We start from the raw sequence: 25,315 nt of genomic DNA on the forward strand, positions 1-25,315 counted from the left end.
TGATGTTTAGGGAAGCCACCCTTCCCAGCCCCAAGGGAATGAGAGGTGAGTAAGTTTCATGCAGGGGGCTTCTGGGAAAGCAGTCTCCTCAGGGAAAGTCTGTTAGGTCTAGCAAGGAAGCCGGGTCATCTTCAAACAGCACATTTTGCTCACTGGAGTTCTGGGGCATACAGTTAAAAGAGGTAGGGATGAATAGGCTGGGAAAAATTAGGACCATTTTTCAGAATTAATATAAAGGGATTTGGGTAAAAGATGTTTAAATATTTGGGGGGGCTGTTAACTTGTACCAGGTGATCTTTATATCTCTGGGGTCTAAGAGGTGCTTGATAATTGTTTATTGAACAATTTATTTCTGGTACTTTTTTACTCCATTCTATTAAGATACTGTTTGTTTATAACCTTAGTACTACATATAATTCTACTAGATTCATTCCAGTTCTGATCAGCCATTTCTTTCATGAATTTAAGAAAGGTTTACAGAATACCTAATATACATTAACACTGGTTCATTTGTAGAGCAACAATATGATGACTGTTCTTCATGAGCCTTCGTAAGAAGCCTACATAGATGGACATACAATCTTTATGTACAACCACTCACTGTTTGTACGTTGCTGTCTTTTTCTTTTATAATCCTCCTGGCCAAGTGAAGGGAGATCCTGTATGATGACTTCTCTGTTATAAGACTCTTTTTTTAATTTATCTTTATTGTTGAAAGCATTACAGGTGTCCCATTTTTCTCCCAATTGACCCCCTCCTCCTCACTCCCTCCCCCTCCCCAGGCCTTCACCCTGTTATTGACTGTATCCGCGGGTTATGTGTATATGCATATAACTTCTTTGGTTAATCTATTTCCACCTTCCATCCCCCTTCCCTCTTCCCTCTGAAATATGATTGTTGCATCAGTGTCCCTGGATCTATTTAGTTCATCAGATTCTTTTGTTCATTCGCTTCTTTTTAATGTAGTACTGGTCTGGTGGTGATGAACTCCTTTAGCTTTTTCTTATCTGTGAAGCTCTTTATCTGACCTTCGATTCTAAATGATAGCTTTGCTGGGTAGAGTAATCTTGGTTGTAGGTCCTTCCTTTTCATATTTGAATATTTCACTTTGAATATTTCTTGCCACTTTCTTCTGGCCTGCAGAGTTTCTGTTGAGAAATCAGCTGACAGTCGTATGGGTGCTCCCTTGTAGGTAACTAACTGCTTTTCTCTTGCTGCTTTTAAGATTCTCTCTTTGTCTTTAACCTTTGGCATTTTAATTATGATGTTTCTTGGTGTGGGCCTCTTTGGGTTCCTCTTGTTTGGGACTCTCTGTGCTTCCTGGACTTGTAAGTCTATTTCTTTCCCCAGGTAGGGGAGGTTTTCTGTCATTTTTTTCAAATAGGTTTTCAATTTCTTGCTCTCTTCTCCTTCTGGCACCCCAAAAATACGAATGTTGGGCCTCTTGAAGTTGTCCCAGAGGCTCCTTATACATCTTCATATTTCTGGATTCTTTTTTCTTTTTGCTCTTCTGGTTGGGTGTTTTTTGTTTCCTCATGTTCCAAATTGCTGATTTGATTCTCAGTGTCCTCTACTCTGCTGTTGATTTCCTGTAAATTATTTTTCATTTCAGTTCTTGTAGCCTTTATTTCAAATTGGTACTTTATTATGTTATCAATGGTCTCACTTGTTTTCGTAATACTCTTACTAATATCCTTGAGCATCCTTATAATCATTATTCTGAACTCTGTATCTAGTAGCTTGCTTGGTTCTATTTCGTTTAGATCCTTTTCTGGAGATTTCTTCTGTTCTTTCCTTTGTGACATGTTTCTTTGCCTCCACATTTTGGCTGCTTCCAGGTGTTTGTTTCTATGTATTAGGTATAGCTGCTGTGTCTCCTGGAATTTGTAGAGTGGCTTTGTGTAGTAGGTGTCCTGTAGAGTCCAGTGGCTCAGCCTCCCCAGTCACCTAAGCTGGGCCTTCTAGGTGCTCCTCTGTGTGGGCTGTGTGCTCTGACCTGTTATAGTTGAGCTTTGGTTGCTGTTGGTGTCGATGGGAGGAATTGACCCCCAGGCCAATCAGCTGTGAGGACCAGCTGCAACAATAGCCAAAGAGCTGCTGTGCTGGAGACACCCCTATGGAGCAGGATTTATTTCAGTGGAGCTTTGGTGTTCACCAAGTGTGCCCCTTGAGTGTGTTACTCATGGATGTGGTAGGGCTGTAATCCAGCGTGGTCGATTCTGACCACCAGGTGCACTGTCTCTGGGGCCTCCCGGGAGGTGCAAAGTCAGCCCCTGCCAGTGCCTTGCCCAGGGCCACCCAGCATGAGCTACTCAGCAAACCGTAGTTGGCTGCTACTTGTGCTGGGTTTGGAGGTGTCCAGGAGAGGCCAAGCTATGAGCCAGTGCAGGCTGCCACTAGTGCCAGGCCTGGGGCCACTTATCAAGTGTATGGGGCACTCTGCTGCTTGTTGGAGAAATTTTAGGAAAGTCCTGAGCATAAGGCTCAAGATGCCACTTGCATAGAAAAGCCACTGGAAATGGCCTGGATGAGCCTGCAGGTGGGGAGGGGCGGGGCCTCCGGGAATCTTGGGGCGGGGCCAAAGCTGGGAGTCAGGCGCTGGCGATTCAAATATGGCCCCTGCCAGCCCGCTGTGGGGGGGGAGGACTCGCCAAAGGAGCAACGGCCTCTGCCAGCCCCTCTGCCTGGGAGAAACCTGTCCCTCCAGCTCTCGCCCCAATTTCAGGCAGGTTAGTTCCTCCCCAAGTGTCCCAGGTCCTTTCCGGCTGCTGCCTGGTGCTGGGCTCAGAGGGAGCGTCCTAGTGAGTCCGTGCCGGGCCCTTTATGAGGAGCTGCTGGGGCTCCCGCGGCCTCCGCAACCCTCAGGGACAGTCCCCGCTGGTTTCACAGCCCGAAGTTGTGGGGATTTCTCTTCCCAGCCCTGGGACCCTGGGCTTTGGGGCCTGATGTGGGGCTGGGACCCCTCACTCCTCTGGGAAACCCCCACCGCCGAGATACCCCTCCCGGGTTTAACCGCGGCACTGGGTGTGGGCCCGCGGCCGCGTCTCCACAGTTCAGCCCCAATCTGCCCACATCTCCACCCCTCCTACTGCTCTCAGTGCTTCTTCAGTTCCCTCCTTGTAGGGCTTCTGCTCAGCCAGGTGTCAGGAGGCTCTGAGTGATGGTGGTTCTGTATTTTAGTTGTAATTTTGATGTGGTTGCGGGAGGCGGCGGGTACCGCTGTTCCGTAGGCCGCCATCTCGTTTCTCGCAAGACTCTATGTGTTATATAAATTCTTTGTGTGAAGGAAAGTATTCTGGTAGAGTCTTGAAATTTAGCGAAGGGTAGAATTCAGCCTGCAATCTTTTTGGATCTTGTCCAAGGAGCATAGTTACTGAACTCTCAAAAAGATTTCAGCCCGGCCGGCGTGGCGCAGCATTAAGCATCGACGTGTGATCCAGATCTTGGTTCAGTTCCCTGTCAGAGCACATGCCCGGGTGGGGGGCTCAGTCCCCAGCTGGGGGGGGACATGCAGGAGGCAGCCAATCAGTGATTCTCATCATTGATGTTTCTCTCTCTCTCTCTCCCTTCCTCTCTCTAAAATCAATAAAGACATAATTAAAGAAAAAAAAAAAAAGGATTTCAGTTATGGTTGTTTTATCCATAAGGGAGCCACATAGCATAGATTTATTTTAGTAAGATTTCTTTTTTGTTTCATCTAGAAACATTCCGCCTCTTGGAGTTGGGGTTAGGCAAAGACATAGGTTTGGAAAGAAATAAAGAAAGGGCACAGATTTCCATATGGAATCCTGCTGCTTTAGAAAGCCCATTGCCCCTAAGAGTTTCCTTGTCTGTGGACAAGACAATTCAAACCTGAAAGACAATAGAGGGGAATTGTTGCTTCAAATCTCAATCTATTACGTACTTTGTATCATTTTTTTAAAAGCAGAGAACTTGGGCTCCTTCAGTTAAAAAACACACAACTTGGGCTCCATGGTGAGGATGGAATCAGCCCACTTTTTCTGAGAAGGACACACACGACTTTCAGAGGCATCAGGACCTTCATTTTATGACTCGGGAAGCTGAAGTCTGAGAAGAGCAGGTGACTTGTCTCATATCAGATAACAAGGTAGCACATTTACGAAGCAAGTCCAGGTGTCAGGAATACCCACCAGGCCTGTCCATGCCCCACCCCAGTATCTGGGGGCTGAACTTCTGCGAGCTCACCTAATCACCTGCGGTCAGCACCCACTCCCTCCCATTTATGTGCGTTGACTCAGCTTTTTTGGTCATCCCTGCTTATAGTCTTCAGGTCTCCTTTCTGACCTTCTGCTCTTTCTCCCAAATGTGCAAGGAAACACTTGCCTCGCTCTGCCAGAGCCCATGGTCACCTGCATGTGTAATTGGGCTCCAGGACCTGTCCCCACAGGTGGCATTTTCAGGTCTGCTCCCTGCTTCTTTGGCTAAAGGTAGGACAATTACACCAGAGACCATTCGTACACTTCCAGTTGTCCTGTAGGGATGCCCAGCCTGTCTCCTCTAAGAAGCTATCCCCCAGTCAGCCCTTCTTCCACCTTCCCCAGTCTCTTCACTTTCCTCTCATTGGCTTCTGCAGTTTTTTATTTTCTGCCCTTTAAAACTCCCCGCAGTCAGATAGACTGTGGGCTCTCTGCAGAGTGAAGTGTCAAGGGTGCCTTGGCCTCTGCTGTTTTCTTTCTTTCTCCATGGTCCCCCAGGTCCCAATTTGTTTGGTTTTTGTATTGACTTTGGAAGAAATGTTTTTAAACTTTGCAGGGGCAGCCAACAACCAGAATCTCCCTTTCCACTTTTCCCTTCTTTCCTCTATTCAACCTGCAGCTCAGGATTCTGGTCTTCCACGTGAAAGTACAGAGTATGGAAAACTCACATTGAATTTTCAGTTCTTGTGATTTTCAGAGGTATGACTTCAGCAACTAGGAGACTAAGATCCTGACAAAGCAGATTTGCTCTTAGAAAGTTCCAGAATCCTCAGACCCCCGCCTAAAACCAGTGATTTTTCATAGCATCTGATCTCCAGGGCAGAGGTGGAACCTTTGAAAAGAGGATGCCTTTTGCTGGGATGTGTAGAAGCAAGCTGGCACTGACTCAACCAGGCAGAGTATGGCATCACCGTGCAGCTCTTGCCAGGGAGTCAGGAGGGAAAGGACTGGCAGCCACCAGCCAATGCCAGTGAAGATCAGTGTGCTGCAGCCTTTGGTGGGTACACAGCGTCCCTGATCTAGAAGATTGAGGACAAGATCCCCGCAGGAAAGAAGTTCCTTCTTGCCCAAAACATGCTGTTAACTAGCCAGGATAGTATGTGTTTGGGTACCGAAACAAATACCACATGCGCCCACAGATGCATCTTACAGAATTCCTCCGGGAGCTCCTCCAGACACACCCTGTTCTAGACATCTTGAAGCCGTAAATTCTGCTGGCTGCGTCATTTAAATCTTGCTTGGTCATTCTCATAAAATCTAGAATATGATTTATTGTTTCTATATTGTAATCTTCACAGGTGTTTGCTGTAAAAATGGTTTTATTACAAATTAAAGTGTTTCTCCTCTCAAGCATATAGCAGCACATAATACCATAATTTGGAAATCTGTATCACGTCTGTGTTCAACCACATTAGATATTAAAGGCATAATTAACATTCTTATTGCCATTTTAAAAAAGGAAGATACTTATTTCAAAACAGCGTATAAAAGTTTCCTTTTAGTCAGTAATGTATTTATATATTAACTAAGTATCTAACTAGACAACACAAAATACCTAGAGTTTGCAGTTACCAGTTCTACAGAGAAATCTGGCTTACAAGATACTAAGTGCATTAAAACGTCATTATATTAAACATGCTGGATTTATTTGCAGGAGATGTTTTTCCTAATAGGTACTTTCTGTGGGCTTTATTTCTCATAGTTTAAATTTCAAGCATTTAATAGAGTGACTGCATGAGTGTGTATACATACCCTGGGACAAGACTTTTATTTTAACACCCAGATTGGGGGGGGGGGGGATCTACTTTTTTTAACCTTAGAGAAAATCCTGGCTGATGCATAGTTTAAGAAGTTAGTATATTTGAAATAGTTCCTAATAGATACTGGCATCTTCTGTTCTTATTTATAGAAAATATTTTATATCTGTATAATTTGACAGTCATCTTTAAGCAATATTTATGAAGTACCCCCAGTGCAGTATAGAGATACTTTAGTTCAAACAGAAAAAAAATCCCCGCCTAGCCGGGTTGCTTAGTGGTTAGAGCGTTGGCCCGTGGACTGAAGGGTCCTGGGTTTGATTTGGGCCAAGGGCATGTACCTCGGTTTCAGGCTCAGCCCCTGTTGGGGGAAGTGCAGGAAGCAACCAATCAATGTGTCTTTCTCATATTGCTGTTTCTTCCCTCCCCCCGCCCACTTCCACTCTCTCTGAAAAGCAATGGAAAAAATGTCCTCCGTTGAGGATTAAAAAAAAAAAAAAAATCCCTGAGGGAAAAAGAATCTTAAAAAAACCTCAGTGTGAAACTTCTGGAGATCTGTTGCAAAACAATGTGACTATACTTACCTATGTACTTAAAAATGGTTGAGATGGTAAATTTTATGTTATGTGAGTTTTACCACTATTTTTTTTAAAAGTCAATGCATAGGTGAGCTGGGCTTTGAAACAACCTGTTCTGTTTATAGTTACCAAGTGGAGGTGGCAGTGGATTTGGTCCAGGTAGGTCCAGGGTGGGGGGCGGGGGGGCCTGCACTTCCCCTCTGGTGCTGCGCAGTCAGGGACCCTGGACATCACTAGGCTGAGTCACAGTTCTAGGGGCACGTCCGCTGTGAGTTGGGCTGAGAAAGACAGAGCCTTCCTCCCTTGCCTCGATGTCCCTCTGCTCCTACTCTGTCACCTCTGAGGGTGATGTCTCCCCCCACTGTGTCGGTCAATAGCGCTGCTGCTGTGCCAACAGCCTCAAAAAGCTCTGCATCCCAGCCAGTGCCACACATTCTTCCTGAGGTCTGTAACCGCCTGCCGGCAGGGGGGCGAGCTGCGCTGCAGGTTTTGCCATTACAAGTGAGTGGCTATAGCGCTTTCACGCCGGGGATTTCAGTCTGTAGTCCCACCCTCCGTCTTCTGCCTCAGCTATTTTCTTATGACATCCTCACCCAGAAAACACTCCCAAGGAGGGAATTTTAAGTGTGCCCCAGATGAAATATACTCAGGAAATCTCTTTTATCATAAGAGAATTTGGCCAGAAAGAGATTAAACTGAGATGCACCAGGAATATAATCAGTTTCTTCAGACCATAGCCCGTTTCCTTGCCTTTAATTTTTATGGATTACTTAGTATCTAGAAGCTTGCATCAGGGAATGGTAATCGTTGCCATTTCCAGAGAAGGAGTGGTGGCATTTTTGGTAGAGGACTGTTTTTTCTTGTGCTGATTTACAGTGCTCTCTTTGGCCCTGTTCCCATTAGGAGGTGAAAGCATGGAAATTAAAAAACAAATTACAGGAATGAGAAGATTACTGAATGATAGCACCGGGAGGATCTATCAGCGTGTTGGCAAGGAAGGAGAAAAGCTAAAAGAAGAACCCCAGGATTTGGACTCCATCTGGCCTCAGCGTTTGAACTCCTCTGCTGAGGCCCCGCAGAGCCTCCACCCTTCTCGGGGTGCGTGGAACGAGTTCCCAGCCCAGAGCGGGCAGTTCTCAGGGCAGTCTGGCCCCCGCTCTAGAACCTTCCAGAGTCAACCCCACACTACTAGGAGCTCCAACGGTATGACTGTTATCAGACATTCAGAATGCTCTTATGGGGGGGCTGTCCAAATGTTGTTTTATTCCTAAATGTTCACTATGTTTTTTGAGCTCAAAACAGTAAGTTCTTACTTAACACTGTCAGTAGGTTCTTGGAAACTGTGACTTTTAAGTGAAATAACGAAATCAGTTTTACCATAGACTGATTTAAACAAAAGTTAAGTTCCTATGGCCTATTTCTGGTCACAAAAGCATCACCAAACTTGTAAATAAAGACCCAAAATACTTGTAATATTGCACATTGAAGTAAATCTGAGCTATCCATACATTTAAGAAAGATGAATAAAAACAAGTAAGAGGATTCTTTGCCAACCTGCTGATTGCAGTTTAGGGTCACAGGTAGCCAGAGCTTCTCCTAGCAGCCCAGGGCACAAGGTCCCTAGGGACCCAGCCTGGACAGGTTGCCCTTCCATCCCAGGGCCACTCACCCCATACTCACTCACACTGGGACAACATAGACATGCCAGTGAACTTCAGGTGCATATCTTTAGGATGTGGGAGGAAACTGGAGTCCCTGGAGAAACCCATGCAGATGTGGGAGAGCATTCCAACTCCACACTGATAGTTGCCTTGGCTGGGAATCGATTTCTTTCTCATCAACATTATAAGAAAATGACATTATTTGAGGACCTGCTGTACATTAAACCCTCCCTTAATTACCTGCCTTAATTCAGTTATTTTTAAAAGACATGGCTATATCGTGGAAAAACTTGCAGACTATAAAATACCAGAATTTAGAAGCAGGGGAGGCTGGGGGTTCTGTGGTAGAAGTGGTGATTTTTTAGTAGTGATTTTAGTCCCTTAAGAAGTATAAGCTGTCATTTGCTGATGGACAAATGTTGTCACAAAAGACTGAACATTAGGGCAGAAAGAGCTCCCTTTTGTCATTAAAAGAAGCTTCCTGGTCATGTGGTGTATTATTAATACATTCTCTTGCTGACATCATAGCTTTTCTTCATTATCAGAAGAGTTGTAGTTAAAAGGAGGGCGGATAACTTAGCACCCTAGTACCTTCGTTTTAACCTCACATCCCAGCTACTGAACCAAATGATCCATATTTCATAACTTGCTTCATTAGAGTTGAAATGTAGCCCTTTAAAGTAACATTTCCTTAATTTAAGTTTCTAATTGTTTAGAACAAAATTAAATGGGATTTTTTCCCCCAAAGCTTAAGGGGAAAATGGATGATTTTTTCCGGTCATGTTAATTTCCATCCAGTGACATTGGATGTTACTTGTTCTACAAATTACGTCTAGATGTGCAGCTCTATAGTTCACACAAAGAGAATAAGAAAAAAGTAAGAATGCATTTTTAGTTTCCTTGAAAAGTAAAGGGTTTTTTTCCCATTTATTATCCTTAAGATTAAGAGAACTGTTTTGATTGTTGTTTTGTGTTTGTTTGTTTTTGTTAATCCTCACCGAGGATATTTTTTCCATTGATTTTTAGAGCAAATGGAAGGGGGTATAGGGGGAGGGAGGGAGGGAGGGAGGGGGGGAGAGAGAGAGAGAGAGAGAGAGAGAGATATTCACGTGTAAGAGGGACCCATTGATTAGTTGCCTCCCATATGGGATCGAACCTGCAACTCAGGTACATGCCCTTGATGGGGAATTGAATCCGTGGCCTCCAGTGCTCAGGCCAGTGCTCTAACCACTGTGCAACACCGGCTAGGGCTGATTGTTGTTTTTAAAACACAGTTTCCAGTAACCAGTCCAGAGGCATGAAAAGCCATCCTGAGACACTGCTGATGAGACAGCAAGGGACCCCAAGAGATGTACTGGTGTCTTCTCTTTCCCTCAATATTACATAAGTCAGTATCGAATTCACAGGCTGGCATGCTTCCAGGTTGGAGGGAGATGGCTCTTGAAAGACTCCTCTATAAAAATAAAAAGGCAGTTCTCTTTCAAATTAGAAAATGATTTATAACACGCTGAAAAGAGTTGCTTTATCCTCTAAAAAGGATAGAGACAGCTCTTAGAATAGTGACTAGGAATATTCTACAAGGCCCTCCCGATCCTCCAGCCATGGAAGAAAGGAGACGTAAGATGCGCTCAGGTGTGGAGAGAGTTAGTACACCCCACACGAATAGGTTTCGGGTGAACAGAGTTCTGTTTCCAGTACACAACAAGGAAGGTGCATTTACTTTGGAAAATGTTATGTTAAAAGCTACAAACATAAATTCCCTCATATTCATTTGAAAATAGATCTCTTTTGTATTTGTTTTCACATTGTTATATATAACTGTGGCTGGTATTTCATTGAAATTATTTGCAATCTCAAGGTGTTATAGCATCTCAGTTTGCTACAACTTAGAATGTAAATAGTTGTGCTAATCCAAACATTAAGTTATCTTTAAGTATTTCGTGCTTTTGCTGTGGTGAATTTTTCTATAGTACCCACATGGGACTTAAATTACAAGAAGGGGGAGAGAGATTAAGCTGGGAACTTAGATGCATATATACATAACCATGGACACAGACAATAGTGCAGTGAAGGTCTGGAGTGGGGCCGGGAATGGGGAGGAGAGGGTCAATGGGGGGAAAAGGGGAACATCTGTAATACTTTCAACAATAAAGATAAATTTTAAAAATAATAAATTACATATAATGTATAATAAAAGATATAACTGGACCAAAACCTAAGAAGTTACCTCTTCCACCTATGAAAAAAAACCTGTGGCAACAGTCTTATACTGTCCATTTTATGGTAGTGGGTTGGATACTGATGCAGAGGGAACGCCACTGAATCAGTGATTTTCCAAATGCTCCATTTTATTCTAAGGGCGGTAGGAAGATTGTCTTTACTTGTAAGGGAAACTATAGAATAGTTATTTTAAGGAAAATGTATTGGATTTAAACAGTTAAAAAGAGACTAAAATGAGGGAAATCTAAGAAATGGGAATGGAAAAAAGATACAGGAACATTGCCTTTATTAAGTTGGAGAAAACCGAGCACATCAACACCCTCTAACCCATCAAGTTCAGATGTGTCCACCATACCCTGCTCTCCCATTCTTCCCCACCCCACGCACACCACACTCAGAGAGTACCCTAGAAGTTTCAGTGTGTTGACAGTTCTTAATTTTTGAAATAACATGCTTAATATTAAAACTATTTTTTAATAGTTAGACCCATTTAATTCTTAACACGAACTCTTATAATAGGTGCAGCTACCAGTTTTTTTGTAAAGCTATTCTCGAGCTAGTTTTTTGTACAAAAGAGCACGAGCATGTTTCTAGTGAGTTTTTAAGCTATTGTTATCTGAGATGACCCGGTGTGGCGATAGAGAGGCCTGCTGTGACAGTGCATTGTGTGCAGACATTCATGCAGACTCCACCACCTGGTGCAACAGCTCACACCTTATAATACAGAAGCCTGGATAATTAGATCAAGTCAGACCCCCAAATTTAAGTTGTGAGAATTATTGGGTACATTTTCCTTAGGCACAGTCTCATAATTGCACAGGCTTCAAAGTCCCATCAAGATACCTTTTTTTTCTCTCTTTATAATTTTGGTGTTGTTTGGAGTATGTCATTCTTTTCTTTCATGCTTAGGAGAGCTTCCAGTGGTGAATTCTTCAGTTGGATCAAACTGCTGTACTTGTAACTGCCAGTCAACATTGCAGGCCATTCTCCAAGAGCTCAAGACCATGCGGAAATTAATGCAAATTCAAGCAGGTACAATGCTTACACATCAGATCGAGCCCCCTGATTCTTCATGCATATCTGACATCTTCGGTTGGGATGTTTATTATGCTTCTCTTGTTGAGTCCTTCCCTCTGTGTTGTCTTTATATGATTTTTCAAGTGTCCATTTTCTCAGCTTTTTCTCCAACCTATTTCCCTTTAGAAAATAACGAAATTTTTATTTTTAATAATACTACTATACTTGCGTACATGTGCTCTGTATACCTCAGCCCCGGATCTCCCAGCACCTCACAAATGTGAGCTCATTATATTTTGACAGTTATACATGAAGGTGGGCAAAGTTCTTCAGCTAATCCAGATGTGAATCGACAAAGAGGTTCTGATCAGGAAAGAAAATGAGGCTGCCTATCTGGTCCCTTAGGTGCTCAGTTTGGGGGCTGCCTGCATCTTGACGACCTCCACTCCTGTACGAGTCCCTTTGGGGCTTGGCTTGACAGTGGGGAAGTCACACATTTGTGTAGATGTGGAGGAGCCCTTTAGGAAGCATAGGTGCTGCTGGTGGCTTTTCTTCCTAACATTCAGGACATAGAAGCTCAAAGACACGTTTTGTCGTCATAATTTACATGATGCCTTTTTTGTCCTGTTAGGTCGTAGGAGAGTGGAGCACTGCATTTGCAGTTTGGAGTCAGAGTTCAGTTTCTCCTCTTACACCTGTGCAACTTCTCTGAGCCTCAGATTTCTCCTCTGTCTCTGGAGTACTGACATCTCACTCTCAGGGTTGTTTTCAAAGGAGAATGAGATGGTAAATGAACCCTGTAAGGCATGGCATGAGCGTGAGCTATTTCATTAGTGTTGTTATAAAGACCACAGAGACCTTCATAGAAGTCTGGAAGTCTAAATATTGTTGATGGCAGCTGTTTTCTAATCTTCACAATTGGAGGGGGAAGAGAACTTTTTTGTTACAGGTACCAAAAATAATTGATCATTTGATTAAGCTTTTCCTCTTGTCAGGGAAAACTGCTCCTTGACCTTGGCCTAACACAGGAAACAGCACTATCATGTGTGAATAGCATTCCCCTCCTTTCATTCTAAAGGTATTCACAAAGGCCATTGTTCAGAAGTTGTACGTGGTGTCTTTTAGTGAATTCTAGTAAAATTTTTATATTTAATGACGTGGTTTTGATATTAAAAAGCTCAATACTTAAGACATCTCAGTTACCCAAGATCACATGAAAGTAAGATGAGTGCCCTGCCTGGTGTGATTCAGTGGTTAGAGCATCAGCCCACACACTGAGGGTCTGAGGTCCAATTCCTGCTCAAGGGCACGTACCTGGGTTGCAGGTTCGATCCCCGGCCCCCGTCAGAGCACGTGTGGGAGGCAACCAATCCATGTCTCTCTCTCAAATGGATGTTTCTCTCTCTCTCCCCCTCCCTCCCTGCCTTCCACTCTCTCTAAAATTTAATAGAAAAAATATCTTCAGGTGAGGATTAACAAACAAACAAAAAGAATTTGTGTTGTGTGGGTAGGGTTTATTGCCTGTAAGACTCAGATTTAAATTACATATATTTAGAAAGTTTTACCTTTACTTTAAGGTAGTAGGATCAAGCGATAAGATCTGGATGCAAGAAACTTCAGCTATGTCTAGACTTGCAAAAGGAGAAGAAAACTCAGATAGTCCCTGTGTTCTTGAAACCAAAAACATTTTCACTTGTAATTTAGAATAATGAGGCTTAGAGAGGCGTGTGTTCTAGACTATCTTGATAATTGCTTCAGTCGTCCACTTGACTTTGGGAACAATTTGGAGAGAACAGAAAAAAGTCCTCCTCTCCAGCCTCTACACTGGAATTACTTGAGGACCTTTAGAAAAATCTCAGTGCCTGGGCACCACCCCTGGAAATTCCGATTCAATTAGTCTGGGGTGAGGCTGAGGCACTGAGATTTTTTCAAGCTCCAGGGTGATTGTAATGTACAGCCAGGGTCGAGGAACCAGTGAGCTCGATGAATTACTGCATGGGTGATTAAAAACCTTTCAGTTTATGTGCAGTGCAAGTAGTTTGTTTCTAACACTTAGTTATAAATTTCTTTCCAAGCTGGAGATGAAAATATCAAATTTAAAGTATAAATATTCTTTATTTGTAAACTGATAGGAAATGATCCACATTTTCTGTATTTAAAGATCTTCAGTTTTCATTTGACATATTTATAGGTGTGTTTCTATAAAAAGGCAGGCATATCCTATGGTCACATTTAGTAAGCAGTATTAACACATGAGAATTTCATATTTTTCTATTAAACTTTCCATGAGAGTATTTTTAAATGGTTAACAAACATTACTTCTCAAAGTGCACCTGTAAAAATTATAATTCCCACCTTGTTTCTTTAAGTATATTTTCAGTATTAGTACTTGTTTAGTGCTTTTTGTCTTTGGAACACAAACTGTTTCTGGATTTTACTCATTTACTTCACTCGTGTAGAACTCTATTATTTCTATTTTTCAGCCGCATAAAACGAGGTATGGAGAAGCGGCCAGGTCTGAGCCAGCAGCGTAGTGCTGCGGAGATCTTGATGTGTGGACAGTGTTGGTTTGTGAGGAAGGAGTTATGGGACCTGACCAGTGACTAGCAGGCTTTGCCCACGTCCCTCCTGGTACACGCATACCGGTGTCATTCTAGACAGATTCGTTTGCTCAGTCTTAGCCAAGTGACCGTCCTTGTCCAGTCTCTGTCCATTTCAGCACTAGCCGCTGATCAGTTTAACCCCAAATGACAATTGGAATATTCCTGAGACTGGCTCACCAGAAAGCGTGGACACCTACACCACATTTTAAGTTCCGGAGTTCTCATTGATACAACATCACACGATTTGTAAAATCATGCTCAGATGTTTCCTCGAAGCTCAGCATCCTTTTCTTCCATTGAACCTGGCAGTAGCAGTACAATCCAGTTATTCGCCAGCGCCTGCAGCAGGGTTCTCTCTTGGGTGTGTTTCTGCCTGTAGGACTTTAGAGTGCTCCAGAGCCTGCATGCGGTGAATTCAGGTCCCGCGCGCTCTGTTTTGTGGTGCTGCGCTTCGTCCCTGAGTGAGCCCCATCACAGCCTCAGCTAGTGGAGCATGCACATAGACAGGTGATACATTTTCCTAAGTTGGACACAAGTGCCTGTATCATATTTTTGTTTATTGTTCACAGTTGGAACCCAAAACAGACAACAACCCCCAATTTCCCTTATATGCTCCCAGCGAACTGCCGTCTCACGCAAGAGAAATAAAAAGAAAAAAGTGCCCCCAAAGACTGTTGAACCTCTTACTGTGAAACAGAAGCCCAGTGTGTTAGAGACTGAGAAGAAGACGGCTGTGGCCTCAGAGCAGCCTGCCCTCCAGGCAGCTGAGCGCACCTCCGCTGGGGAGAACCGCGTCCTAGGATTTGGCATTGTTCTGGAATCACCTTCCTCAGATGTAAGTTCATGTTTTCTGGCTGCTGACACTAATGTGATACAACTGTCAGGAATTTTATCGTATTATTACACTTTCCCCTTAACTCTGGAAAAACTTGCAGAATACACGTTGGAAAGAGGAAAGGAAGACGATGAATAATTTCCTTCCCTAGAATTTTCTCTTCTGAAAATCTTATGCCTTATTTATTTAAACATGTTTCTATTCTGTATCTCTGAAAGAAGGGTGATGGAGTAAGTAATCTCTTTAACATTTTTAATTTTGAAGTAGTCATTTTCAATTTCCTCAGTGTAGAGAGCTAAAAGAACATAATTAAATCCTTTGTACATGGACATAAATGAACCAAACCTTAGAGAGAAGGTCACACCTTTCTAGAAACACAAACTAATAATAAAAAAGGAGCAGTAATGCTAATTCTGTTTTATAGATGCAAGGTACACTGCTAATTAGGCTGCAGTGCCGTGTCATTTACTCTGTGTAATGATAGGTTAACGCTCTGCAAAGGTTTTTCTATTTTAATATTATAGCCAGAATGTTGTTGCAGATCCAGCTGTTGGATGATATCTAAGATATCCATCTGACTTGCCAGTTTATATTCAATAACTATAAACTAATTTTGTTAATAGTATGCTATATGTGCAATTGCATACTCTCTTTACAATATCTAAGTACACTGATGTTGTGAACCCCAACTTATTGGGAGAGTTCTTAAAATAAACAAGAATGAGTGATCTGTTATCAGATTGCATAGAATGAGAATCCTGCTGAGAACTCCCACAGGCCTATATGGCATTGGAGTTTAGCCCTGATTTTTAAATAAGAAATAAATTGTTGTTTTTAAAAGTGTTCCCTTTCACATTGCACAGGAAGACAGTTTGCTATCATGTATACACTTGAGGTCTTTAATAAAAGGAGGTAACAAAAGTAATTATTGTGTGACTTTTTTAGAGTAGAAAATCATTCAAACTTTTATTCAGTCCTCAGTGCCGAGGGCTTGTTTTAGTTTTTTATCTTTGAACACATGCTATAATTGTTAAGAAGTTCATTTAATTGTCCATTAAAACTTAATTTAAAAACATCATTAATAATGATAACTTTCTACTCTGGACCAGTCAGCTCCTTCGATTAGATCATATTGTTATTGAAACTAAGGCTCTGGTTTCAAAATTCATGTAGATAACATATTTGGAAACAGAGGTACATATTCCATAACACAGAGTACATTCAATCATAAGCAGTTTTCTTAATACTTTTATATTTTTCTTAGTATCCTTTTCTGATAGGCATTGATGCATCAAGATCAATCACGTGAGTTGTATAAATCAGTGCTTGAATGGGTTGATCTAATTCTAATAACTGAAACTTCTCCTTTTAAATGTTTAAGCTCCAAATGTACTTCAGAGATAAATTGAGGACTAGCTGATAAAGGCCTTATGTACATTAGTGAAGCAGAATTTTTTCTCTTTATCAATATCAGTATTATAATTTTATTTATATACCAAATAAATATAATTTGCTTTTTATTCATGATTATTTTTTGCTAACACAAGTGATTAAATTTAATAATGTGCATTCAGAATTGTCCATGAAACTCAGGTGCTTATTACCTTGATGGAAAAATAACGTATTTTTAAAGAAAAGCAAAAACTATATATGGATATTCTCTTTACATTACCCAGCTGATAGCCATTTGATTCATCTGTTCAACAGAAACCCACTGCACCTAGAGAACTGTGCAATGAGTCCCATCAGTGGATAAAGAAATTCTGTCCACTGGCATTCATGAGGCTGGGCTGCGGAGTCCCTGGTGGAGGAGACTGACTTCCTTAGATGATGGGACCATCAGTGCTAAGGCATCCAAACTTAGGTGCCTTTTAGTCTTATTATTTCTTAGCCCTGAGCCCTTTAAAATTTGGTGGAAGTCTAGAGGAGAAAACAATTTATATAATAATCTTAAAGGAATCTTTCTATAAAACAGATTGGAGAAAATGTAATTGGAGATATATATATACATATATACATATATACATATATACATATATACATATATACATATATACATATATACATATATATATATATATATAGATGGGAATTGTGTATTTGAAGATGGACTCTGAGAAGTACCTGGCATTGGGAGGAGTAGGGCCAAAGGTGTAGGATTGGGCAAGTGGTGGCAGATGATGTAAAAGTCGGGTGGAGTCAGATAGTGAGCGCTATATAAAGGCTTGCCGATGCCCTTGGCCTTTATCTCACCGACACTAGGGAACCATTGCAAGTTTCCAGTAGAGGAATAATCACACCTGTGTTTTAGAATGGAAACTGGAACAGCGTTGTAGGTGACAGATGCAGAGAAGATACTAGATACAAAGAGACCAGAGGAAGGTAATTATAGTCAGCCAGGCAGGAGATTGGGAGGGTCTATACAGGAGCAGTGACCCTGGAGGGAGAACATGAGAGACATTTAGGAGGTACCCACACAGAAGACTTGGTAACTTAGTAGGAAGTAGCCCCCAATTTCTATCTTAGAAAAAACTAGGTTGGTTACTAGATGGTCCTGACTTCTTTAACTGAGAGGGAAAGAGAGCAGAAGTAGCCTTCAGCTCTGGATGGGACGTAAAAGTAAGCTTAGTATCTCAGAATGTTCATTAGATATTTGGAGCACAGGAGAAAGATTAGAGCTAGAAGCAATGAAAAATGACACATAAAACTTAAGCTTTATTGCTTTTTTAGGTAAAAAAAAAAAAACCTGTACATTTTTTAAAATTCACAATGTATTAAGTTATCTCTTTTATGCTATGACTTTTAGAGTCACCCAAATACAAATTTGTATATCTGCACAAACACAAACCTAAGCACGCATGTGGGGCCGTAGATAATAGCAGGCAGAACACTGATAATGACTACCTGTGCTCAAAGGTGGTACACGGGTCAACTTACGTGTGGATTTTCTCATAAATATCTGTACTGTTTTTGATCTATGGTTGGGAGTCCGAGGATGTGAAGGGTCTGCCGTATGTATTGTTCTGTGCCATTTTACACGGGACATGAGCATCTGTTAGTTTTGGTATCCACAAGGGATCTTGGAACCAGTACCCCTCAGGTACTGAGAAACAACTGTATAGTTAAATTCTAGGAGAGTCAAAAGTTATATGTGGATTTTTTACTGTGTGGGGGTCGGCACCCCTACCCAGCACATTTTTAAGGGCCAACTGTAGTTTGGGTCAAAACCTAGCATGGGTAGGAGACCCTCTAGCCAGGTAAATTAAAAATTTTCTCCCCTAAGTCCCTATGAGAATATCATGCGACTCCCCTGTATAATCTAAAGAAAAGTATGTGAAACAATTTGAAAGAGATGATACAAGTTAATCACAGAGGGAACATTCCTGACACAGGCTTTTTATATGAGGTATTATCAATACCAAATTTTAGTAAGACATGCAAAAGGCTTTATGTGCATGAATATTCATATTGGGCAGTAGTCCCAGATTTTCAATTGTAAACTAATAAATTAGACACAATAGTTTGTATACTTGGCAGGCTATCTAGTCAAGTTTCAGACTGGCTCAAGACTGAAACCTAGAAGAAAACTGAATGAAGAGGCAGGATTTTGTTGAGTAAAACTAACTGATTTTGGACCAAAAACATATAACAGAATTTATAAGAATGTCTAAAGGCTGTGAATTTAGTCTTTCTGTTCACAATACTATTATGTACATTGATTCTCTATTCTCACTTAGTATTTTTTTTAGCAGTATATTAGGTGTATTTCCAGTTTATGAAAAGAAGATTTAAAAAACACAAAACCCCCTCACAATTCTGCCCCATACTTTGGATGTCATCATTCAAAGATCTTAAGTATTCAGTAGAATTTATTGAATACATTATTAGTTCAGTAATCAATAGAATCTTAAAATTAGTGTACCAGCTATCTGTCTTCACTCGAGTATCAAATAGTGATTCTGTCAAAGGAAGTCTAGTTTTTAGAAGGATATTCATTTGGAATGGTGGTTTCTGTCATAGCCACGATTAGTAAGCAGAGAGACCTCATTTATACTAGAGACAGTAAACAAAAAAGAGGTTCAAAGTTACAATTAAAGAGTTTTAGCCTGTTTTTAAATATATGTACAAAGGTGAGGATCATTAGATGTTGGTAATCCACTGTGGTTATACTTCTAAAATGGAGGAAATAAAAAGGTTTCATATGAAAATTGGAGATTAGTTAACCTGTTATCTTTTCTTTATGTCTCAGAAAGTGAAGCTGCCCTCTTTTATTTTTTTAAGAAATTGGTTTGCTTTGTGGCACATCGTAGATATAATGTTAGTGCCCATTCATCACCAGCTAAGAAATCCGCGTAAGAGAAAGGACCTGAAGAGCAAGGGGGCAGAGATTCATCACCTTTGCTCTGGCTGCTGCTGGCTGGCTGCTGCCTCAACTAATAAAGCTGACTTTCTTATAAGGGGCGCGTAACAGCGAGTTCATGCTCCCTGATCTGGAAAGAATGCTTCAAAATAATATTTTTCCGCCAATAGAAAGTGGAACAGGAAGCACTGACAACTTCTGTTTGGGAATAGTGTCTCAGAAATCAAAATACCATTATGATCTCACAGGGAGTCTCTTGGTGCCACATAAACGTCCAGATATTTAGTTTTAGGACTCACAGCAGAGGCCAGAAACAGCAACTGCATCTCTGTCTCCTAAACCCTCCCCCAAGGCCCTGACGAAATGCCGTCCTGTCCCCTCCTGCACCCCTGTACCCCTCACCAGTCAAATGCTGCCTAATGCTCTGCACCTCTCTTATATGTAGCATGTATCACTTTCTACTGTGTATGGTAGGTGTTTGTGTATATGTCTCATCTACTGAGCCCAACTTTAAAGTCTGTACACACGAAGGATGCTCAGTAAACATGTATTGATTCAGGCAGGTCAGTGTTCTCTGCTCTGTGTCAGCGCAGCTACTGTTATGAGAAGGCTGGGATACTGAACCACGTCACTCGGACTTTCAAACCTACTTCCTCATTTATACAGGGATAAAAAATCACTAAATCAGTACTAGTCAAGTTAAATGAATTTCTACATAGCATTTTGTGTATTCTGACAAATATCTATCAGGCACTAACTCTGGGGTTGGCACTATGAATACAAAAGAGTGCTCATTCTTTCATATGAGAAACACAAACTCCCAGCTAGATGAATCCAGTGTGGAAAGGGCCGTAAATGTCGTTCGTAGAAAATACTGTGCATGAAGAAGGGAGTGGTTAGTTCTGCCTTGTGGCTAGTTCAGGTCAGGGGACCGAGTCCTACAAGGTGAGTCCCAGGGGAGGTTCTGGGAGTCTCAGTACTTGGTGGCTAAGTGGTCAGATCCTGTGAGATAGTATCAGAATCCAACAGAGGTAGGTATGTAAATGAGACAAGTCGGTATCTTTCCTTTCCCTCTCTTGCAATTTAAGAGCTTCTGTTTCTCCCTAGACTCTCAAATAGCTGTGAGTAGCTGTTTCTCAAAGTAGACAAGTATTCTTTTTTCATGACTTTCAAAAGATACAGAAGCACTTAGCAAAAATCTGCAATCAGTTCATTTAGAATAAAAAGGTCTAAATGCAGCTATAGAATGTGCAAATAAAATTCTGGTTATGAACAAAACTTCATCTGAGATTATGTTGGTACAATTCTCTCAGTTCTAATACTTCTACATTGAATCACCGAGTGCCTGGGGTGTGCCAGCTTCTGCTCTAGGAGTGAGGGGTCCAGCCCCCAGCTCCCATCAGCCTCCTCTGCCGACCTTTACCAGAAGCGAGATGCAAAAGCCGGGAAACAGTCAGACAGCACTGTTTTCATAGTGATAAATGCCAAGCATTCAGAGACCAAACGTTGAATGGCAGAGCGAAGCGGAGAAATGAGATGTCACTCTGGACAATCCAGTTGGGAATTCCATTTGGAAGGGGCCAGGCCCAAACTCCTTCCCACATCATCTGAATAATTTAAGCCCTTCTCTGAGCTCTCTTTACTCTGACCATAATATGATAGGCATTTTGAAAAGCAATAGGACAAACAAAAATACTAATTCCTATTTTTCTCTCCAGGAGAAAAACTAATCCTGAATTCTCACGTTTCTAATGTGATTTAGAAAAATTGAAAGTAGTGCCAGGTTTGCAAAGTGATAAATATGATAACTGAGAATAAGCTTTTATAATACATCTTACTTAAGTAAAGTTTAACTGAGAATAAGCTTTTATAATACATCTTACTTAAGTAAGGTTTCCTTCTGAGCTTTTTTTAAATGGAAGTTTACTAGTTGCATTTCTTCATATTAAAGTTATTATTTTAAAGTCATGTTACAATCAACAGTAAATGACTTAAGAGTTTAGATTATGACTGAGTTTCTATCTATTGGACAAGAATTTTTTAAGTGCCTGCTATGTGCCAGGCCCTAGAGATACAAAGTCAGAGTTCCAGGCATCAGGAAGGACTGCAATCTAATAAATAATTATAATACATTGTAATAAATGCAATCATAATAAGCATGTCACATAATTAGCAGTGACAAAGAGCGCACAGCCACCTCCTTGGGAAGGAAGGAGCTAGGAAAGGCTTTGAAAAGGAAATGATGTGAACTGGTGGAAAAATGAAAGGGCGAGTTGTAAACATTATGTGATGACAGAGCATGTATTATTAGTGTCGGAGCATATGAGTTCGAGTCCAAGTTGGAAGGCACCTTATAGTTCTTCTGATCCGGTGTCCCAGTCATGAAATCCCTGACAGGGAAGCAGTGTGGCTGGTACATTGGTTTTCCATTGGTGCCCTGGGTTATAGCTTCAGATTCCTCTCCAAAGTAGGGGTCAAGGGGATTTAAACTGCCTGAGGAACCTGTCCATCATTTATATTTATTTCGTGTATTAGTTTGCATGGGTTTTCATTGGAGAAAAATAATACAGTTCTGTAGCTAAAAACTACTGGCCTAGTACAAAGAGCATGGGACCTGTAGGAAAGCCCCTTATTTGTGTCCTTAAGCAAATGAAATCACATTGTTTAATGTAGGAGAAAGTGATCTGTCAACTGTAATGCACTGAGTATATTTAAATTATATTTAAGTCATTTGGGTCTGAATTCCTTCACTTAAAAAATGAGGGTGTTTCACCCAGAAGTTTCAAGTCCCCTGTAGCTCTAGAGTTATGATTTCGTGATCGCCCAGCTTTCCCTTGACTATTTCTAAAGACAAGAACACTTTTTCAGTGTCCTCCTTTCCATTGCTTTTGACAAGACTTAATATTGAAATTGAAGCATCTCGTTTTGTGAATTATAACTAATAATTGGTTTTGTAAATTGCAAATACTGGCACACAAAGCTGAGACTGTGTGGTTCGTAGGCTATGGACATTGTAATAGCTAGTGATGTTTTTTGTTGCACATATGCCCAAAGTCAAATGCTTCAAATCTTGCTTTTAATAAAATATTTATGTTCTTTTGGTAGCCAGAAGTGCAACTTGCTGAAGGCTTTGATGTGTTTATGCCTAAATCTCAGCTGGACTCTATATTGTCAAACTACACTCGCTCAGGAAGCCTTCTGTTTAGAAAACTGGTGTGTGCATTTTTTGATGACAAGACTTTGGCTAACTCCCTACCCAATGGGAAGAGGAAAAGAGGACTCAATGACAACCGGAAAGGACTAGACCAAAATATTGTGGGTGCAATAAAAGGTTGGTCTGCATCATTTCATTTTATGGGTTCTTTGTTGAGCTTTGCTTCATTCCACAAAGATGCAGCTGAAATTGTAGTAGACTAAGTAGAGGCTCATTTAATGGCCCATTGGCACTTTACCCACTGGCATGGTTTTTGAGTGTGAGCTCTGTAACTCGCCACCCCAAATACCACTAGAATTTGGTAATTCAAGGTGATGTTCGTCTGTTAAAATCATAATTTAAGAGCTAGTTTAATCTGCTGCAGAACCAAAAAGAAGTTGTTATCTTAACTGATTTTTTAAATGAAGGTATTTTTCCTCTCAGTAATTTCTAACTAAGAACTTCATCAAATATAATTTCAACTTAAATTTTTAATTGCAAATAAGAATAAAGCTATGACGCTTTTTTTGAAAAGAAAGTAAAAACAGTTTTCTCCAAAGGTCAGAAGTTGTTTTTAGAAGGTCATTGCTCCTAAAGACATTTTAAATGTAAGTGAACCCACTGTGAAACCAAACCCTGTCCATCCCTGCACACTCCTGGTCTCCTCTGCTTTCCTGGTGTTTTGACATGGAGGCATGCCAGTTACATGCAAAGAAGACATGGGTGTCTTCCCTTTAATGCCTATGGACATGTGTTTGAATTTCACTGCGTTACAATAGCCATGCAGGTGCATGTATGAGTAGATATCCATTTACATCCAGTTCCACATCCTAGACCTATTTCCTACTTAGATCTCTGATAAATGTTATTTTAGGTAATAGAAGTTTATAACTTATTTTTTTTAAGAATGTAAATGAGCCCGGCCCGGCGTGGCTCAGTGGTTGAGCATCAACTTATGATTCAGGAGATCTGAGGTTCGATTCCCCATCAGGGCACATGTCCGGGTTTCGGGCTCGATCCCCAGCAGGGGTCATGCAGGAGGCAACCGATCAATGACTCTCTCAGCACTGATGTTTCTCTCTCCCTCTCCCTTCCTCTCTGAAATCAATAAAGATATATATATATATTTTTTTAATGTAAATAAATTATCAACATTAAATACAACTACCATGAAAATGAAATTGTGCATCAGGCTTTAATGAATACTAGACTCACTGCCTCAGTTCCTGCACTTTTGGCTTGTGGCCTGGGACTGGATGCAGAAACCCACCCTCCCCACCCCTGTGCCCGTTATTCTGCAAAGTGAGTAAATTAATTAAAGGATACTTTAAAACCCACAATTAACTTTACAAAGTACTACTTTTTTTAAATGGATTCAGCAAGTTCCAGACACACTTTGTTCATGGCCAGAAGGACATAAGCCTTCATTAACAGAAAATTTTTCATTCTCCAACAGAATTTCTTTCACTTAAAAGTGACAGTTGAGTTGTACTAAGTAAAAAAAAGCTAGAGATATCACAGTCGGTGTCATTTCTGAAAAGAATAATTCAGCCTGAAGTGACACTAAAAACAAGATTATGGAACTTGAAAAATGGTCAGTGGTGTAACTAGGACTTGCTGAAGTGAAGAAGGGTCCTATTTCGATTTAGTGTGGCTGGGCCTGCCGGAAACATGAAGGTCACGGCTGGTGGTGCTTTTCACTGCTGAGGCTTTCAAACACACTGAAATGTGGCCTGGATTTGTTTTAATTTTCTTTTTTTCATTACAGTATATTAAGATTATGAAAGCATTTGGAAATTGGGGAACCATAAATGACCATGTTCCAATTTAATAACAAGAGTTACCCTAATAATAGATAGTAATGAAATACATCATTACAAGTAGACTAATATGGGTTTACTCTGCGGTTTCCAATCTAGACTGGACGTCATACAGTAGTTTGAAAACATATGTTACAAACAGAAGTAGAGAAGATGCCTTAATTTTCTTCACAGCCCTACTCTTTAGCTAGAAATAAATATGGCTGCGAGGTTACTGCTCCCAATGGATAATAAAACTGATTATGTAAATCAAAGAACTTAAAGTTTCTATGCACTTCTTATATTGTTGAATTAAATCTGCATTAAAATTCTTTTAGAACAACAAAGTAACTATGAAACAGAAATCTACCCATAAGCCACCAACAACCGAAGTCAACAAATATTTGTGTTTCCTTGTTTCCTTATAGTATTTATTCATAGACATTTTTATTTTGTCTTTTTCCTGATTACAAAAATAATACATGCTTGTAAAAATTCCAAACCATAAAAAAAAAGTAGAAAGGGGAAAAGCCTCCATAATTTCACCCTGCAGAGGTTACTGTGTACTTTCCTACAATCTTTATTTAAAGTATGAATGTAGTATCTATCAGGTTTGTCTTTCTTATTAGAATGTTCTCTTTGTGCTGATCAGCTAGCATTCTCACCTGATGGATTTTGATAATTTCTTGGAATCATCTTGAGGACAAGCTTTGTCTTAAATATCTTTTATTGCTTGTTACACTTTACTGAGAGCTTTGTACAGAGTAGGGTTTCTGAAAATATACATTGGGTGAGTGAATAGACATAGGTTTTTATTTTTCATCTTGACTTTGTCCTTAATTTATTGACCTAATGGGTCTAGTACTCAACATAGATCCTTATGTCTTCTTCCAACTCATTTGTAACGATCAACATCAAAACATTGTTATAAATTTCTACCAGTTAATAAAATGTCATGAAAGCAAAAAAAGAAATGGAAACAAAAATTGAATATAAATTTGAATACACTCCTCTTAAGTCCCTAATACTTTTTTCCTTTACCTATTATACTTTAAAAGTTTATTAATCTACATAT

At 40.7% G+C, this 25,315-nt stretch overlaps 1 protein-coding gene across 3 annotated transcripts in view; it reads left to right on the forward strand.

Annotated features, from left to right (window-relative positions):
* BEND7 (BEN domain containing 7) overlaps window positions 1–25,315 on the forward strand; it is a 78,160-nt gene that overhangs the window by 19,395 nt on the left and 33,450 nt on the right. For all 3 annotated transcript variants that reach the window (XM_087823586.1, XM_087823581.1, XM_087823582.1), the window contains exons 3-6: window positions 7,456–7,755; window positions 11,343–11,465; window positions 14,623–14,888; window positions 22,354–22,579. In XM_087823586.1, the coding sequence (XP_087679712.1) occupies window positions 7,456–7,755; window positions 11,343–11,465; window positions 14,623–14,888; window positions 22,354–22,579 (915 nt within the window). The remainder of the gene's footprint in view (window positions 1–7,455; window positions 7,756–11,342; window positions 11,466–14,622; window positions 14,889–22,353; window positions 22,580–25,315) is intronic.

This window comes from Miniopterus natalensis, chromosome 1 (assembly GCF_054644295.1).
Source record: "Miniopterus natalensis isolate mMinNat1 chromosome 1, mMinNat1.hap1, whole genome shotgun sequence".
Taxonomy (NCBI): Eukaryota; Metazoa; Chordata; class Mammalia; order Chiroptera; family Miniopteridae; genus Miniopterus; species Miniopterus natalensis.